At 39.1% G+C, this 19,347-nt stretch overlaps 1 protein-coding gene across 1 annotated transcript in view; it reads right to left on the bottom strand.

Annotated features, from left to right (window-relative positions):
• Positions 1 to 19,347, bottom strand: part of PCNX2 (pecanex 2) — a 146,648-nt gene that overhangs the window by 86,185 nt on the left and 41,116 nt on the right. The window contains exons 13-17 of the mRNA XM_031058762.1: positions 18,911 to 19,082; positions 13,848 to 13,958; positions 13,175 to 13,266; positions 2,716 to 2,825; positions 467 to 563 (exon numbers count right to left, since the gene is read on the bottom strand). Coding sequence (XP_030914622.1) covers positions 467 to 563; positions 2,716 to 2,825; positions 13,175 to 13,266; positions 13,848 to 13,958; positions 18,911 to 19,082 — 582 coding nt within the window. The remainder of the gene's footprint in view (positions 1 to 466; positions 564 to 2,715; positions 2,826 to 13,174; positions 13,267 to 13,847; positions 13,959 to 18,910; positions 19,083 to 19,347) is intronic.

Genomic DNA, 19,347 nt, shown 5'->3' with positions numbered 1-19,347 from the left:
AGGTAGCCCTACCCACAGAAAAATAAAGAGTAAGAGCTGTTTTAAACACATGTAACTCTGCGGACCAACTCCTGCTCCTCTGCAGCACACACAGAGAGTCTGGCAGGCCTGCTCACCTTTTTGAGCGTTCATTGAACAATCCAGCCTACCTTGGACACACCAGATTCCCAGGCTGCAACTCTGTGCACAGAATCTGCATTAGTTCTCTGTGTACTAGGATGAGAGATGCACCACTCCCCAGGCTCTAAGAGAGCACTGCCCATGGACTATATTAAAGAATCAATGTGGCAGAGACCTTCAAAGGAGCCCTTCAGAAAGGAAAATGGCATGCATCCCCTTCATACTGCTGGCCTCACCGTAAAGATCATCTATCTGTGCTTTTAGTTATTTAAATTACCAAGGTTCCTCTGTGGGCAAAATGGATGAGAGAGCTTTGAACAGAAACTAATGAAAGAAAAAGCCTTACCACTGATTCTCTCATTTTTTCTGGGAGTGGATCTTCTGATGAATCTTCAAATCGCTGGCGTAGATAGTGAGGGGCGTATTTACACTGAATAAGGGACCTGTTTTAAAAAAAATTCCTTGTTAGTATACTTTGGAACATGTGAAGCAGATATAAATATTCCTGAAGGACAGAAGAGGAACAACAGCCTCAGATTTCCTTTTTCATATATACACTGGCATTCTTATCTCTGTTTAACTGGACATTGACACAAACCAGCTCTACCTATGATCAGGGCAGAAATTCCTCATCAGAATCCTAAGGAGTCTCAGCAGCCCAATCAATGTGATTCAGTCATTTAGAGGAATGAGCAGAGAGGGTACTGTTGAATTTATGACTCTTAGTTCTCTTTCAGCTAAGCTGAAACCAACATGAGAGCTCTTTAGACCCATGTTAAAATGGCTAAGGAAGCCAATTTTGTACAAACTGTATATTATTTCTCTCTTCTAGATTTATGTGCTACCTCCTCATCCATCTTGAATTTTATGCCATAGGGCATACCTTAAATACTTTTTCCAATCTCCTTAACTTATTTAAAAGAAGTTCAGAGTTGTTTAGAGAAAAAATCTTAGATCTCTTTGTTTAAGGATGGTGCATTTTTACAATTGCGCAATAAACATTTGATGCTGTTGTATATGTATTCTTAATTTTTAGAAACCATTTCAGTTGCTGAAGATTTCATTGCAAATGTTATGAAATTGCTACCTAGATTTACAAGTTAAAATGCATTTAATAGTTTAAGATAACTTCCTTAAAACAAAAGTTTCAAGGAAGAAAAGTTTCTGTTTTATTAAAGAGGTTCATGAACTGGTGTGTCCTTTCTGGGAAGTGGGAGAAAAGGATACATTGAAATTACTTCAAAATTGAAAGAACTCTCAATTTCATGCTGACTTGCAATTTACCTGTGTATATTTTACTCCAAGGCTAAGAACTCTCCCTAATACATAGCTTTACTTCCTTCAATACATAGTTTCCATACTGTAATGGCCAAAAAACTACACATCATCCACACAAAGCTTGATCCAGGCCTGCCTGACACCCGTGTCTCACTCAGTAGGCTGTGGGTAAAGTTCATGGCAAGACATGCAAGCAGTTCTTGCTGCTTTGCCACATCAGCACCTAGCAATGTATAAATGTCAGATTCCCTGAATTTTTCAGACGGTAAAGAATTTCTCGACTCTTCAGTAAGATTTACTGGGATGACAATTTCTTACTAGTGCTCTATATCTTTTCTTCCTCATCAGTGCTGTTCTGCTTTTTCCAAGTTTCTCTACTAAAACAGAATCCTGAATGGTTTAAAAAGCTCTCCACTTCCCTCTTCTCTCTTCTGCATTGCAGAATTGTGCATAATGAGCCTTGAGCCTCACCTCATGTATCAAATGAGAGAACTCTCTATGAGAGAACTTCCCATCAGGCCCTCTGCACACTCCTAGGACAAAACTGAGCTGTGAAGCAGACTTCCAAATGGCATGGTGATACTGGTGGCACAAAACCCACTTGCTTGCTTAGCCCCACATCCATAGATGTAACTGCCTAGGTGCTTGCTGACCCCCACAGCCCCTATAACAGCCATTTATCACCGTTTCCTCACTGGGAAATTCACATTTGCTGCCCCTGAGCTATGGATCTACTGGGTCTCTCTCTCACACATAACCTCAACATGCAGATCACAATGTTGGGACTTCTCCCCTTAATCTCCCTTGTGTGCAGTGTCAGCTCTTAGCATACACTTCCTCTCCTCTAGCAGACTGTGTCAGAAAACAAAAGGAAGGATGGAACCTCAAACTGAGAGGCATAGCCTACTGAAGTAATCCTCAGCAAGAGCTGGAATTCAGCCACCTTCCCAGCATATTAAATGTTCCTTCTACTGGTCCCAGTGCTAACCAATGCACATTCTGCAGCTCCAGTTGCCTGAACCCCCTCTCACCTAAATCACTGTCCTCCAACCTGGCAAGCACACAACCTCCTAGAGGGGAAAAATCTGCTTCAGAGATTTTGGATAGTGTTGCTTAAAGAACACCAGCCCTGCTGGTGATCTGACTGCAGCACTTCATTCATATACAGGACTGATACCAACCATGCAGACATGGTGAGGAATTTCACCTCACCACAGTATTTTCAGGAAGTAACCCCTGTGGTTCTGAAACCCAGGCATCACTCTGGCTGTGTGCTGTAAAGAGTAATCAGCAAAAAAACATTTACAGGCAACTTACATCAGCACAGATGGGTCGCTGCTTTGTCTGCTGAGGTGATAAGAAAGTGCAACTAGCAGACCACAGAAAGCAGAGAACAGTGCTGGAATGTGCTGTGCATCCCAGGGTTCCTGAAAGGATGACAGAAAGCAAAGTTAGGAATGCAGAACTTAAAAAGCCAAAATAAGTAGGTTAAGCCATACATCATAAATGCAATGTTACATGCACAACATCTACATTTGTACACCATCTACCACAGACTGAAAATCCTTTTTCATATCAAAGATTATTACTGTGAAAAAACCTTGCAATTAAAGACATGTTTTGTGGTCATATTGTGCAACTCTCCTATAATCAGCAATTAGCTAGGAAACCACATGAAAGGCAGGCTTTCTTTCCTCTTCAATGAAACGTTAGAGGAAAATTCTCATTAAAATGAGATCCGAGTGAAATCAACTGCAGTGCATTTCTCTACACACTAAATTGATACACTGATACTTGACCGGTAGCCAGACTGCACCTAACAAATGACAATATCATGTAGATCAGGCAGTGGGGTTTCTTTCAGACATCTTTCTGCTGCCTTGTGCATTCCACCCAGGCCCTGCTTGGATGCTAACACAGCAGAGAGGGAGAGCACTGGCCCCCCTGCGTGACATCCCCGAGGAGGGAAACAAGAGACTATTGGCACACCCGCCAGCACACTCTGGATATAACTGAGATGAGAAACTCTCTCCAGGTGACTCTAACAGCTAAAACTGGCTAGAATGAGTAAGAGAAAGAATATAAAGCTTAAGGAACACTTATAAAGATTATTTGTGACATCCTCAGGTACAAATTAGGGATCCTAAGACATACTTGTGAGTCCTATTTGTGAAGAAAACAGATTTCGTCTGTGAAGGACAAAGAAACTTGGAACAAATCCATTTCACTTACTAATCACATTCCTTGCCTGCACATAAATTCTGCCTGATCAACCAAATGTGAACTCACCAGATCCTGCACCAGAGCACTCTCTGAAAAGGTTTTGAGAAGCAATGCTTGCAGGATCTGTGAAACTTCAGGCTACTGTGAACAAGACTTCTGCACGGTTATCTCTTGCTTTGGAAACTTTAAAGTTAGTACAGCACAAACATTTTCAGAGGATTAAGTAGGTTTATTAGTCTTATTTTGCTCAGTTTTATGCATGCTTTCTCAGCATGTTAGGAAACACTATTTCTTTCAGGTGCAATGAATACCTAAGAAAAACTAATTTTAAATGTCAAACATCTAACCCATTGCAGCATGGAATTCTGCAATTTAACTCAGAAATTCCTTGTTATCCTAAAAGTAGTACCAAAAAAAGTGAAATTTTAATTCCAAGAATCATCTTCCCCTCATCATACTACTGAAAATGACAAAGATAAAAGACAGAAGAACCTGATTCTATCAAACAATCCTACCAAAATAGTAATTACAAACAAAAGAGAGATTCACATGCTATTACTGAAAGAATCCAGCACCATTTATTTGACAATTTAAACTTTACCATACAATCCTACTCTTCATTTCACTGTTTCCAGTTTTGGGGCCAAATATATTTTTGGTTAGCTTTTCCCATGCTTAGTCTCCTGTCACGATCGATTCATATTCTTCAAAACACTGAAGAAAATGGCTGAATCACAGCCTATCCAAACATCCTCTGCATTTTTAGGACAACACAACTGTGTACAGATCCCCCAGCAGCTTCTAGTGCATGACTGCCCCTTTGCTCTGCAACTTCTTTTGAAAGCAAAATACTATCAAGAGTTGAGCAATATTTCTGATACTGAAATTTATCAGAAGCCAGTTTGAAAAATCATTCCACCCTTTTTCTACTATAAAGCTGTACACAGCTGAATCCCCACATTAATGTCTCAGGAATTCTATTTCCGTATTTTCTGCATATTGCACATAGCTTCTGCATTTGTCTGGTCTATGCTCCATTTCCAAACTGTCATTGTCCCCTCAAAACTCAGAGATCAGGGAGCCAGGAAAGCAGGTAGGACAGGCATCAATATTCCCTATGTGCCTAGAGAACAGGATTTTCTAGAAAAATGCTGCACAATGTTGTAGAAAAGATGAGAATGAACAAAGGTGTCATTTCTGCAGTATCAGTGTGATGAACCCTCTTCCATTTTGTCATTTTTCTCCCCCATAAATGATGCCTGGTAGCTTTAAATTTAAAAAAATGAAAAACAAATAATATAGCTGATAATTGAACAATGATTCTTCCCAGTGGGAAAACAGGGCTGACAGGTTTTACTCTTGGAAGCTGGTATTATCTGTCATATGAGACAGGGACTTCCACTTCCTAGGTTACCTCATTGGGTTGAGGTGACACGTAGTGCTTTCATATAGGGTTTTGGCTTCAATGCAGACACTCAGTCATTTTTAAAACAAGTGAAACAGGCTTACAGGGTTAAGTATGAAAGCCATGAGTTACAACAGACCAGTGGTGGGAGTGGGGTGTTCCATTCCAACCACAGAATTGCCTAATCCCAAAACAATCCCCTAGAAGGGGAGATAAAGGTGTCTTTGAACTTATGAGCCTTTTGGCACTGCTAGAGGTGGGAAGGCAAATGTATTTTTAAAAAGTAGTGCTAGTAGTTTTCTGTCTTACATTATTTATCCTTTTTACTTCTTTCTTATAAAAAACCCGCATGTAGCACACTTATCTTTCAAAGATATGCTCAAATAAATCATCTGTTCTACTCCAGAGACAAAAAGTGCTCTGAGCAGAGAACCAAGTATGTTAAGTAGAAATTAGTGTTACTTTTTCTGTTGTTTTTTTTTTATTTCAGAGTATTACTTTCAACTCAACAGTGACTTTTCAGATTGCTGCAGTGACAGCATCACTGAAGGTTAAGGCATTGGCATAGTGGCTGGGTTTTTAAACATGGACACAAACTCCAGTTGGTCTTCACACACCTGATTTTCCATTCTAATGATTTCATCACTATTTACAGAGTTAGAGAATGGCTTGGGGTGGAATGGACAGTCAAAAGTCACGTAGTCCCCTGTGCAAGTCAATCAAACTTTCTTGGCTCTTTCTCCTTACCCCTACACTGCTGCTTCATCATGGATCTGCACCACTGCTTACATATCAAGCAATAAGTGGGAAGGGCTGACAGCCAACCATTCCAGATGTGTGATGGTAAAGATGGAAATAAATACTATTATCCTATTTCTGAAGATCTAAAACATTGACTTTCTGAAAGAGATCGTAAAAGGAAATCCTCTTCACCCCCCAAAATACGGGAAAATAGTTAGAATTTGTTCTCTACAAGGCTAACTATAAGCTTAACACCATATTACCATGGATACTCCTTTTCAGTAAACACTAAGAACCAAAATATGTGAATCACTGTGCCTCATGTTACACAGAACTAAGACAAGTTCTAGGAAGAGATGCCCACCAGCCTTATCTTCCATGAAAAACAAAGTACTACTTTCCCAGATGATCTCCAAAAACATGACGCATGATAAGTTACCACAATACAGGTATCACTACCCACTTCAAGTAACATTGGCCCTCTTTCTCTGCAATTGCTGCTATCTTGGACTGTATTTTCATTGCTGAAATTTAAAATCCATAAAGACTGGACTGATGCAGGTGTGTCCATGTGTGTCCACACACAGCACCTTACACAACAGATCCCAGTCTGTGACTGGAATGCCTTGGCTAAAATGCAAGATGAGCAGCAGCTTCAGGCCCGAAGCGTGGATACTCATGTTTCACATAATGGTGAGTTTATCCTAAAGAAACAGCAGATTTCTACATCCCTGTACAGTGACAGACAGTGAGAGCAAGCCTGGGCCATGTTGGATTGTACAGGCATAATTCCTTTCCTCTATCTGGAAAATAAGTTATTATACACAGAAAACTAAGACCATAACTACTGAAGCTATGTCTACAGTGCAAGACTTGACTATGGCTGCAAACTTCACTTACTGAAAGGCATGCTATCTAGGAATATTCTCCAAAATTAACATCCCTAACAGCTCTTGCTTGAACCTCGGGAGTTTCTCAATTAGAAAAAAAAAAAAAAAAGCCTCCAAAACCTCCAAAAGGACTGGGAGTATTCTATGCAGCAGAAATAAAGCTGTCCAACAATATTATACTTCTATTTTTGGTCAGTTACATACACAGGAATTCTGTCTATACACATGAGCCCATTCACTGCTATCTAGGAATTTATTTGGGCAATCTTAGCAGATTGAAGGAGATGTATTCTTGCAACTCTTTCTCACCATAAACCCCTAAGACAAATATTTCAAAATTATTAGTACACAGATGAAGACTACATCGCTGAAGACGGGAAGCAAGGAGCACTGTTATTCTGATTAATGAGTTTCAAACTCATTTAACAAGCCAAACTACATCAAAGTGAGCTGAGAACAGTTTAAAATCCACACATGATTTTTAGTAACTGTCCATTGAAGCAATAAATAAGCCACCAGAGAGTACTTTCTTCAGGTATGAGGTAACGGAAACTATCTAACTTTTATTTCAAAAATATACATTTACACAGAGCTGGAAAAAGCTGGTGTGCCACATATGAATACATTCACATCAGTTCCATTTTTCTGACCCAAGTCCAAAAATCTGATTTTTTTTCCAGACTGATTAAGACAAACTGCAAGTTCCACACGAAAGAAAAAAAAAAAAGAAAAAAAAAAGAAATTATCCGGATGACAAGTACTTAACTGGTTCTGGATACATTTCAAATCCAAACTAACTGACATGAACAGAAGGCAGAAGACAAGGACTGACTGATTCCAGAAACATTCAGGGATTTGCTCTTCTGCCCCATGGCAAAACCCTAGAACACTGGAATGCTAAAGACCGATATCAGGATGGCTAAATTCCAGAACAAATATTTGTAAAAAAAGTAACAGGGCATACCTGACTTTTTTTAAAAACATCTCTTAAATATTTGGGCACAGACCACAAAGCAGATGGAGCAGGAGATAAAAATCAGTACATCATGAAATTCTAGTCAAGTGAAAAAATGGCACAGAAATTCCCATGTCTCCAATCTGATGGATGGAATATCTGAAAAATAAAAACACCTCCTCCTGGAAAAAAGAGAAAACCCTTTCGTATATCAATGCTAAGGTAGCTATTAGAGCTGCCAATTTCTGTTCAAGATTACAGGATTGAAGATGAGATCAAAAATAAAAGCCTGGCTGAAGTGAACTCAGGTAATGTTAAACTAAGCTGAGTTACCCAAGAGCTTGAAAAAAAATAGTGAGCTGAAAAATTGCTACTACTGGATGCAAGAATCCAAGGGATGAACAAAAGAGCTGATAAAACCATGCTTAGGATTTAGAGCTTTGTATTACACAAAAGTAAATGAAAGTTCATAGAGGACCTGGAAAGAACTGGATAAGGATGATGATATCATTAAACAGAGGTCTGGGAGATAAAGAAATTTTTAAGCAAGCAGGAGAAACTCAGGTTTTTGCACTTCAGAATCTAAGGCATTTCCTACACTCCTTGCCAGAAACCAGGTTTACAGTATTGTTATATGCAAGGACAGCAGCTGCTGTCCTATCACTCATGATACAAATGTGTCGTGGGTAAGGTTTATGAAGAGATGCTCTACAGCACCTCAAAGCTGTAACCAAATCACCTTTGCAGCACAGGGATAGCACTACAGAAATCTATCCATGTGATTTCACATCATCACCCCCAGGAACAACTTCTGCACCAGCCAGGGCAGACAGACTTGTAAACCTGCTCCACTCACAACACGCTGCTTTCACTGACAGCAGTGACAAATTGTGTCCTGCCCATCAGTCCTCAAGGCCTCAAATACACAGACAGAGACCTGCTATTTTGTGCTTATGGTTTTTATGGAGAAATTATCTGTTCTAATTTAAGATGCATTACTCTGTAGTTCCTACTGTGAACAATTTTGGGTTTCTTTTTTATGTGACAGCTTTACAGAAAATGAAAACTGATCATCCCAGCAGTAGCACCATGAGAGGAGGTCCTGACAAGCTGCAGACCCACAGCTCCTCCACACCAATATCAAGCAAGGGCAAAGCTGCTCAGGAGCACTGTAGGGATGGGAGCCATTGCCTGGCCACAGCAGCTGGGACCCATTTGCTTCTCAGTCACCTCCGAAGAACACGTTCCTTTTTCTTCTCCAAGTGTCCAAGTCATGCAGCACACACAGGTATCATCATCTTGCAAAGAGTTTGTGCCTGCCCTGGTGACAGTCTGTCCTTTACTATAGTTGTGTGAAACTGCACATTCGGCCACATAAAAAAACCCCCAGGTCTGCCAGGTGAGCGGTGTGCACCGCTCCCCAGAACACATCATGTGCTTCTGATCAAGGTCTGTGACGGGACATGACAGCAGCCTGGCACCTGACCCAACCTGCACCCTCACCGTTCACACAGGACTACAGATCTGCCCATTCTCTTTTAGGTGCTATGTGCATTTTAGCCAGGAGAGAGAAATATTTCTGGTCACGTGACAGCACTGCAAGGTCACTCCAAAAGAGTGATAGGGCCTGATGAACCTGTTGGACATGCCAAACATTGTCTGCAGGTCACAGGATGAACTCTCAACTGAGAATACTGTATAATAATTTTCCTCAGGCAACTTACTTGAATGAAAATCCACGAGAATTATTGTTAAACTGGAAAGTTAAACTTATGTTAACTAATACGTTTATACCACAGCTCCTTTTCCATACAGGGTCTCAGTTGGTCTTGTACAACATAATTCAACAGCAAAATCAGTCTGGACAAGGCACAGGACTTCAGCACAGGCCCATTAGTCTCAGTTTTCAGAGTTTATATTCACATGCTAAAAGGTACCTTGAGCACTTATACTGGTCTGTAGACATACCCCAAAACAATTCCTACTTCCTAACTTTCTAAAACTGAAGTTCTAGAGCAAACAATCACTGTGAATTTGCTATTCAAAATGAATTTCAAAATCTGAGCACAACTAAATCAAACTATTGTATGTATATATAGCTTACGCTCTAAAAAAAGAACAAGAAAAACTCACTTAAGAACACAGGTTAATTATAAAATAAAAATTGGTTTTATTTTAATAACAAAGGAAACTAATAGGGTAATTTAATTATTCTTCCAATTAACTGCTTCAGGAGTAATATTATTTCCTTTCAGAATAATTAATGTACAGAGAGAAAGCAGGTTAGACTATTTCATCCTGCAAGAATATAACTAGAACACAAGAACAACTTAAGGAAGGACAGAATCAAGCCTGATACCACTGGAATGTTCTTCAGGCTGGGCATTTGATGTGAGCAATTGTTCACCAGTAAATAGCACAAAATCACTTAGAGATCCATTCTCCTCTGCAATTTATTTCAGGAAATAGAACTCTGGTAGTTACACCTGCTGAGCTATAAGATGTTCTGCCAATAAATAGAGTTGACATTTGAGGATGCTACATTTCAGCCAAAACAACATGCTTTGCAACCCAGAAGTCCTCTGCCAAATAGAATCTATCATGTTTTCCTGCCCTGAAAAATTTTGATTATGGTGACTTTTTTTTTTGGCCTCCATAAATATTGAAAATTTTTTTCTGTTGGTTTTGGCAAACTGATCAAAATGCACAGAGTAAAATAAGAATAAAAAAAAAACAGCTATGAAGTGCAAGTATGGAAGAAACATTCCTTCTAGCTTGAAGAAAACCATGTTACCACTGTTGCGCAAACACCTCAGTGAAACATACTACAGCAGTTGCTCAGTTTTGAGTTAAACTCTACAATTTCTAGCACACCAAAAGCACACCTGAAGAACAAGGGGGTTTAACACAAGTGCTTGTTTCATAACTTCTAGAAGAAAAAATGTATGAAATTTCAAGCACCCCAGTAGACTCAGATTATGAGCTGAAGCAAGAGGAATCATCTTTACATGCTTTAAATTAACCTTCTCAGAAGTGCCTTTACTGGAACAGTGCCATTAAAATTCAAATTAACTCTAACTTCTGTGTGAACAGAAAGTCTGAACTTAATATTAGTAATTTACAACAGATATCTTGTAAATCTTTCACAGCACTCAACTTCAGGGTAGCATTAAAAGCATATTTCTAAGCAGTTTGAAGCCTAATCCACAAGGAGATTGCTTATCTACAAAGCCACCTGCATGCTGTAATTTAAAGTATTATGCTGAGAAAAGAGTATGTAGACTATTTTAAGTGGCTTTTTTCCCCTACTGTTCACAAAAAACATTTTTGAAGTATCCATAACACAAGTTCCCTACCCTCAACTAGTGAATCACCATCTGCTAATCTTAGGAACAAAAAAAAAACCAACCAACCAACCAACCAAAAAAAAAAACAAAAAAAAACCAAACCAACAAAAAACACCCCAAAACCAACCAAAAAAAAAAAAAAAAAGGAAAAAAAAAATCATTCCCCAGGTATTAGCCTGTATAACAGTAATTTAACTCCTGCCTTCCATGTAGCACCTTTCATTTCTATCATTGTTTCTCATCCCAGTTACCCATTTTCTTCTTCTGTTCAGTCTTAAGAAGAGCCTCCTTCTCCATCCCAGCTGCTAGTTTCTAAATTGTTAATACAGCCAGAAAACAGCAGTACGGGGACTGGCTACTTTTGCAGCAAACTGCAGAAGCAGCAGTTAAACTTTGTAGCATCAATCACACAGCTGGGTCAGCTCTGACCAACACAACTGCAAAGTGGGTGAGCCAGGTGACAGGAGATTCCCTGGGAGAACACCACAGGTTCAAAGACATTTAATTTCAAGGGTCTTAACACAGCAGCTGAGTTGCTGTAATTTATTTTGTAAGGACTCAAGCTGCCAAATGAGTTTAACACATTTTACCTTACTGCTGGGAGTGGTTAAGAACACACAGACAGCTCTGATCAGGTAACCATTAAGGCATTATAATTGTCCTTCTTTGATTTAAGGCTTCTACTGAAAAATTCAAGTAAAAAATTATTGAAAGCCACTATAGAAATGGTGATGTTCCTAAAAGAATTCCCTTAAAGGAACACCTCTCATCTGTGTAAATCACCAGCCTGGGTGCTGGCATGATACAGCCTTGGCAGCTGCAGAACCTCATATTGGGTTCTCTGTGTGTGCTGTGCATGTGCCACCACAAAGCTTCCTCTGACATGCGCCCACAAGATGTCAAGGACAGCCTGTCAACCACAGCACATCCTGCTGCACCCCTGCATGGACACTGACAGCATCCAGGTCTCAATGAAACACTGCCAAAAGGCTGGCCCCGTATAGGATAAATTTTCTCACAAGTCTAACATGAAATACTGGTCTTGCTGTGTTCACTCGGAATTTTACAGCTGACTTGAAGGCAGACAAAATTTCATTGCCATTTTTAAAGCGTCCCATGCAGAGGACATAGGCACTACACATTAAAATAAAAAATAATAATAATTTAAAAAATGCTTTAGATTGAACATTGCCCAAAACTGGGCACCACTGGCAAGGGAACCAGTCTTATATGCCAGCATAGAAAGCTGTGGCACACCTGCATCCTGAGCACCATACACAACTGCCTCTCCACATCTGAAGTCAACAGCAGAGCAAGGTGAGTAACTTAGCTACCTCTAAGAAAGCAGCTGCTTTACAGGGAGACACGAGAAAGGCTGGGACTCTTCAGTTTAAAAGAGATGGCTGAGGGAGATATATCTGATGCCTGCAAAACTGTAAAGGCAGCAGATGAAAAGAATGCAGACCAGGTTATCCACAAATCCTACAATACTAGGCATCAGGAAGACCTGGTGAAATTAGCTTAAAACCAATGAAGGACAGCACTGCTTTGCACAGAGTCTAGAATTTCACAGTGAACATATAGAATTTGCTGGCACAAATCTGTGGACTCAGAGAGGACCAGCATATTCAGGAAGGGACTTGACAAATTCGCAGACACCAAATTATAAGCACACTCTCCAACATCCCTAGTGTAACAATTGTGGGATATAAGGGAAAAAAGTGGCAAAACCAGTCATCTGGCTAGAATTAAATTCCTAAATTGCATTTCACTGTGGATGCAGACACATTACTTACTTAGATGGTCCGCTGGTTGCTCAACATTTAAGTTCTTAGGCATATTGTTATGAAGCAACAGCAAAAACCTTACTGGGAATTATGAGCAAATTTGGCCTGGCTATGCAGGTCAACAGAAACTGCAGCTTTTTAAGTCAAGGCTGCTGTTTATGTTTGCAGAGAAAATTCAGTGGATCATTTCACACTGATACATATAAGAGGCGAATAATCACAGGTATTAGAGACACATTTACTTAAGAATTTCTGCTACAGTTTTGGTCTATTTCAGTGTAACTAACATGCAGAAACTGAAGCATGGCTTGCAAAGCTTATTTTGGTAAGAAACAACAATGTAGGACCAAACAATACTAGTCTCCCTAGATTACATCAATTTCCAGCTTGAAATTTCGAATTGTTCCAGTGCTGTTTTTCTGGCTTACCTTCACTGCACTGAAGCAGAAGGCATAGAGGACAATCAGAACAACAAAGCTTCGGGAAATGCTGTACAATGCAGACACAAACCCAGCAGCAGCTGAAATAGAGACATCTGGTAAGTGGGAAGAAAGAAGAACTTTATTTCTGACCCAAACTAAGATGACAGTGTAGATGCACCTCAGTCTTCCCAGCTACTTAAGCTATAATGAAAAAAAAAACCAAAAAAAACCCACTACCAACAAAAAATCTCGATGCTTCATCTCTCAAGGGTCTTCTTTAATCTCTGACTGAAATAACACAAAAAATTTATCACACATCAAGATTCTTGTCAATATGCCTTTCTGTGGAAAAATGCAAACTTTTTTTTCTAGATACTAACAAAAAAAGAAAGTTAAAGGTTTTCTTTTTTAATAAATATAGTAAAGATTCACATCACATATGGCAGGAAAGAGCTCTTTGATATCAACCATAATTTGCAACCCATAGTTTTAAAAACTTGTACACAACTTTTCAAAAGCAAAAAGAAATCTAATCGAGTGGGCCTGATAAGTATTCACCCCACAGTTAGATAAATAGTATTAGCTGTTTGAGCTTTAAAATGCACTGTGCTATGTAACATGCAATAATATATTCTAATTTGAAGTTGTAAGTCCAGAAAGATGGCAGATGGCTACTTACCAGAACCACCAAAAAGCAACATATCTATTTGTTCCAAAAGATATATGCAGAAGGTATTGATTTGGGGGAAAAGTCCAAGAAGAGAAATTGCAGGAAAGCAATATAAAAACACTAAGGAAAAAAAAAAAGAACTATTTTAGAACACAGCCACACATCCAGCACATGGAAAATAAAGATATATACATGACAGCAGAATAAGAAATTGTTGCAATAAATTCTGAAGATTATTCAAGTGAGCATACCTTAACCTTACCAGCAATGATTACACTTTCCTCCTCATGTATTCAAATAAATAATGCCATTTTACACATAAGAAACTAAAACTCAGAGTTAACCTTGACTTGGATAAAAACAGCGGCAGAAAAATTAGCATTGCACAGCCTCCTTACTGTTTCTCAAACACTTTCAAGCTTATATTTCTTCCTTTAGAAGTAGAGAAATTCTAATCTGCAGACTTTGGAACTTCTTCCTTGAATCTGAGACAGTTCAAGAACAGCAACAACAATTCAATATAAACAAAAAAAATTAATTAATGGCTAAGATCTGAAAAATCTTGGCTATTACAATATCCTTCCTCTCCCAGCAATCAAGAGCAGACACTTAGAGCAGCCCCTAAAAATAGGAGAAACTTATAGTGAAACTTCCCCACAATATTCCACCTGCTTCCAGCAGAATGGACTTTAACTTCACAGTAGTGAAAGAACATTAAAAACAGGAAAGAAACTCAGGGTAAAACCCAGTCTTAGAGCTTTACATACTCTCTTTCGGAATAGAAATGCTAATTTTAATGCTACTTTTAATGGCAAGGAAAAGCAGGAGTCATAATTCAGGTAATCATGCTGCTAGTCTTAAGTCCTGTTTACTTCCAGCTGTCCTCCTCCCCATTAATTGACTCTCAGCTCCACCATAGAAAACGCTAAGCAAGGGTGTCTAGCAAAGCATCTAAACACACACTTGACCCAAGTGTAAACGTTCAAGGAGACACACACATAATCACATTAATCAACATTTATCATATTGTTAATCATATTCTTACTGCTTCATTGTACTAGTACCACAATGCTCTGCATGGCAGAGAGTGTCAGCCACTCTTCCTTGTAAACAAGTCTGTCTTTTTTACTTCAGATCCTAGGAAGATTGCAGTTTCCTCCTATTCATTCTCATAAAAAGCAAATTAAACAAATCACTAGTACAACTTATTCCCCACTCCCCCAGTCAGATTTCTGAGAATGAAACAAAAGGATTTGTGTTCTTTGCTGAATGCTAATTTCACATCTGCCGGCTCATCTTACTAAGGCATCTTGGACTAAAAGGAAACAACACACCGAGTTTGATCTGACAGCTTTTCTCTTCACTGTACTATGCACCACTGCTACCTAATACTGTAAATCTTGCTGAGAAAGCCCAATACAGGAGAGAAAAAGACATGCTCAAGAGTTAAACACAGACAGCACTCACTTAAGTATACTTGGATTCACAATGCACCTTCAGCACTACTTCCCACTACTGGCACAAATCATCCATATGAAAGAAAATGAGGAAATGCTCTCTTCTCGGTGTTTTACATAAAAATGCCAATATTAAATTCTTCTTCCTCTATTACTCTGTGCATTTTCAGACATTAGTCATGCCAAGCCAAGCAAGGACCACGCTTGAACACAGGCAATGGCACAACAGAAAACTGCTCAGAAGGCCACGTGGACCCAAAACCACACTGCTGAAACTGTTTTAACTATCCCAAAAACACACTGCTGAAACTCTCAGGAGATATTGTTCCTTGGGCAAAGGACCTGCAGAACTGCCAGAACTCATCTTAGGCTACAGACTTACAGCCCAAATGATTGCCTCTGCTGTAGCAACCTCAGAAAAAGTGGAATAAGAGCAAAGGAAGGAAGGATGAGATTAAAGAGTTGACAGTACACCAAAACATATAGAGAAAAATGTAAACAAGGAAGGGAAAGTCAGTTGACTACAGAACTGTCCTCACCTCACCCACTCTCTATTAATACCTTGAACAACCCTAGCAACTTCTTTAGCTAAGGCAGCTTAGTTTATCTAAGGAGCACCAAGGAGCACACCAGACAGGAAAATAAACAGTTGTCACCTACAAAAGGACTGCACTTAGAAGCAGCAGTTCCCCTTGTGGGAAGCAGACAATAAAACTAACTGATTAATCCTTCAGAATTGCATTATGAATTCCAGAAAGAATTTCTTTAAGCATCACACATTTTCATAGAGACTCACACCACCTTTAAAAGCTGGATCACTAAGAGATCATTGTGCAAGCTGCTGCATTTAACACTGCAGTTTTCCTCTAAACAAGCACATATCACATAAAGAGAATGAGGGAAATAATGAGTGAGAGGGAAACACAAATTATGACTTTGGAAAATTTGTGTCTTTGGAGCAATGTAAAACAGCAACATCACATTGCAAACATTTCAGACATTTAGAAAAAAGATTATTAAAAAAATTATATATCTGAGTAGTAAAACATGGGTTTTTTCAGAAGGAAAAATAAAAGGCATTATTTCAGGGAGAAATAGTCTTTATTTTCTCCCACTCTTGAACATGGGAGAGCATAACATTCCACAGGCTTTCTTCCCTTGACAGAAGCTCAGTCACTGTTAAAAGGAGCAGGCAGAGGACACACTATCAAAAAATTACGCCACCTCCTGATTCTTAAGTCTTCTGAGACGCCTGTGGAATAGTTTCATTTACCTGTTGAATGTTTAAATGGTTTCATCATAAGAACTATCATATATAAAATGCACAACTACTTTTGTCACTAACCACACCTGTAGGTCCCAGTGACTGAGGTTGATTGTCTGTGACCTTACTTGCACTTCATATGTTAATCTAGCAAAAATGTTAACTGAAATAAGGAATTCAAGATGAAAACCACAGTCAGAATTAAAGTCATGAACTTCCAACTAATAGAAATTTAAATCAATAGCATAATCATCACCAATTTAAAATAAAACAGAATCAGATCATAAGCAGATTGAAAATAAATGAACGTGTTAAAAACCATGTTTCATAAGTAATTAGGTTACACATCTAACAAATCTGCAATTATTTCTTTTATGACCTTGCTTCAAGACTTTTATCAGAGTATGATATGCAGCATCACACTAGCTCTTTAGTACATTCTACGATTTACATGGCTTTTGCTTTCTACCATAATAAGTACCTGAAATAAAAGACTTTTCCTTTCCTTGGTACTTACAACACAGAGTCAAAGGTCTTTGATTTCCAAACATATCAACTCCAAATACCAAAATAAATTCTGATTAAAATATAAACTAAAGAGTCGCCTTATGATGACAGACCAATAAAAAGATATAAAAAATACCTAGCAAATAGACAGAACTACAAGACAGAAGTAAGACTTTATTGGTATTTGGAGTCACCAACTTCCCTCATTACTTTATAGCCCAAACAAAATACTTCTATACCTTCATTACCTAAGCGAATCTACACTAAAAGTGCAGCAAGACGCCACAGGATGCCAGACTGCCATGGCTTACAGAGGTCACTGCACTGTGAACAACTGCAAGGATTCACAGCAGCCAGAAGTTAGGGCTCCCATAGAGACAAAGCAAGGAATAGCTAAAGCACAGCACCAAACATCTCTTGAGTCAAGACACCATGGCAAAACAAGAACAGGGACAAGCAAAGGGAAAGGGTTTCTTCTCTCTTTCTCATTTAACACATGCCAGCTGGGGAGATGAGCCTGTATTTCCTCTCTCCCCCACCCCCTCCTGCTTCAAGAACATGCTCTGCCATCTCTTTTGAGACCAGCCAAAATTAACACATTTATAACCACACTTTGTTTTCTTATGCTGGTTGCTATAGTTTTGCATTTATCTCTATCCCAAGTGTCATCTAGAATTCTTGTTGAATTATTTATCAGCATTTTTACTGCTCACCTTTGACAGACAGAGAAAATAAGATGTAAGGAGAAACTTAAATGAGACCAAAGAAAAGTAATGAAAGAAGCTAATTAAAATAAGTGAGATGCATGCAGCTCTTCACACTCCCCTGTTTCTGCTGAGAAGAACTGGGAGCCATAGTACCCTTGTTAAGGACCAGGAGGCTTTCCTAAAATAGTATGCCTTTCAGGCAGTAAGTCTGACCTGAGTATGGCAAAAAGCAAGTACAGCTGTCACAGGTGAACAAAGACCTCGAAGCTCATACACTATATCACAAAAATGGTTTTCTTCTGCTACAGTACGGTCTCCTGGTTCTAAATTCACAAACCACGAGGCCATCTTTGGTACACTACAACATAGTTTCCTGGGAAATCTTCACAACTTTTAAAGTAAACCTCACATTTCCTATTTTGTACCTTAACAGTGTTGCACTATTCATGGGAGTGCAGCCCAGCACTTGTGGCTCAGCTGGTGTAACATCACAGTTATAGACTGTAAGTGTGGTGTGCAACAGGAAGAGGTGTCCTGACAGAAAAGGGTAATGTCAGCTGTGGCCACTCCAAATCAGTGCCAAGGGATCACCACACCTGTTTGGGGCAATATCTGAATGTCCTCAGCAACCTCAGAACATGACTCTAGAAGGACCCAGGTTGAAAGAGCTACTGGAGAGTGGCTGCTCCACACTAACTGGTCATATGGACAGTATGATTAAACTAAACCAAGATAAAGCACTTTCTTTGTGATCAGAAGATTGATGTCCATCTGAGGAACTGGCATGGATTAGCTTCCAGGCATTAAATTTAAAACTCAAGTTATTCTGCAGTAACTGCTCCACACAGACAAGCCATTACACAGATGAACAGCATTTCACAGATGATGATTTTTGCTAATAACATCAGCGACTTTTAGTTTTCTATGGAGACATTTCTATGAGCCTCATTTCATTAAGAACTCCTTTTACATGAGGGAAGGCTGCCAGCTGTCCTTGCCCCATCTTAAGTGATTCCAAATGTTTCTATCAATTTGATTTCAGGTTGTGCCTCATAACTTGCATTTGATTGTCAGCATGGGAAAACAAAGACTCACACTTTATAGCTTTTTGCAGTCCTAGGAAAAACATTGACTCACCTATTACATGGTCTCTGGCTGACTGGAGAGACCTGGGTGAGAAGAGCTTCAGGCCATACATTGTATAAACAGGAGGATTTGTGTCTTTAGATCCAGCATCTAGCAGCAAAATAAGGCCACACAATATACAAAAATATACAGGTCTGCTGTAGATTATGATTTTATTGTGTCCCTGCAAGAAAAGCCAAAAAGTTAGACTTTTATATTCATTCTTCTACTGCATGCACTGCATTAACTTGGAGAGAGGGTCAGGGGTCAGACAAAATATTTTAATGACTTATACATAACGATTAGTAATAAAATTTGACAAGGTATTTCATCTTCACCAGAGCAGACTTTCAAAAGACACAATGAGCACTTAAGACTGACTCCAGTAACCATTTATGCTTTTGAAAACCTACCCTTCTGGACCTTTCAAAACTTACTAATTCCAGGAG

This window comes from Geospiza fortis, unplaced genomic scaffold, assembly GCF_000277835.1.
Source record: "Geospiza fortis unplaced genomic scaffold, GeoFor_1.0 scaffold381, whole genome shotgun sequence".
In the NCBI taxonomy this organism is placed as follows: Eukaryota; Metazoa; Chordata; class Aves; order Passeriformes; family Thraupidae; genus Geospiza; species Geospiza fortis.
The sequence above is the reverse complement of the archived record's forward strand: the minus strand, read 5'-3'. Positions and strand labels throughout refer to the sequence as shown.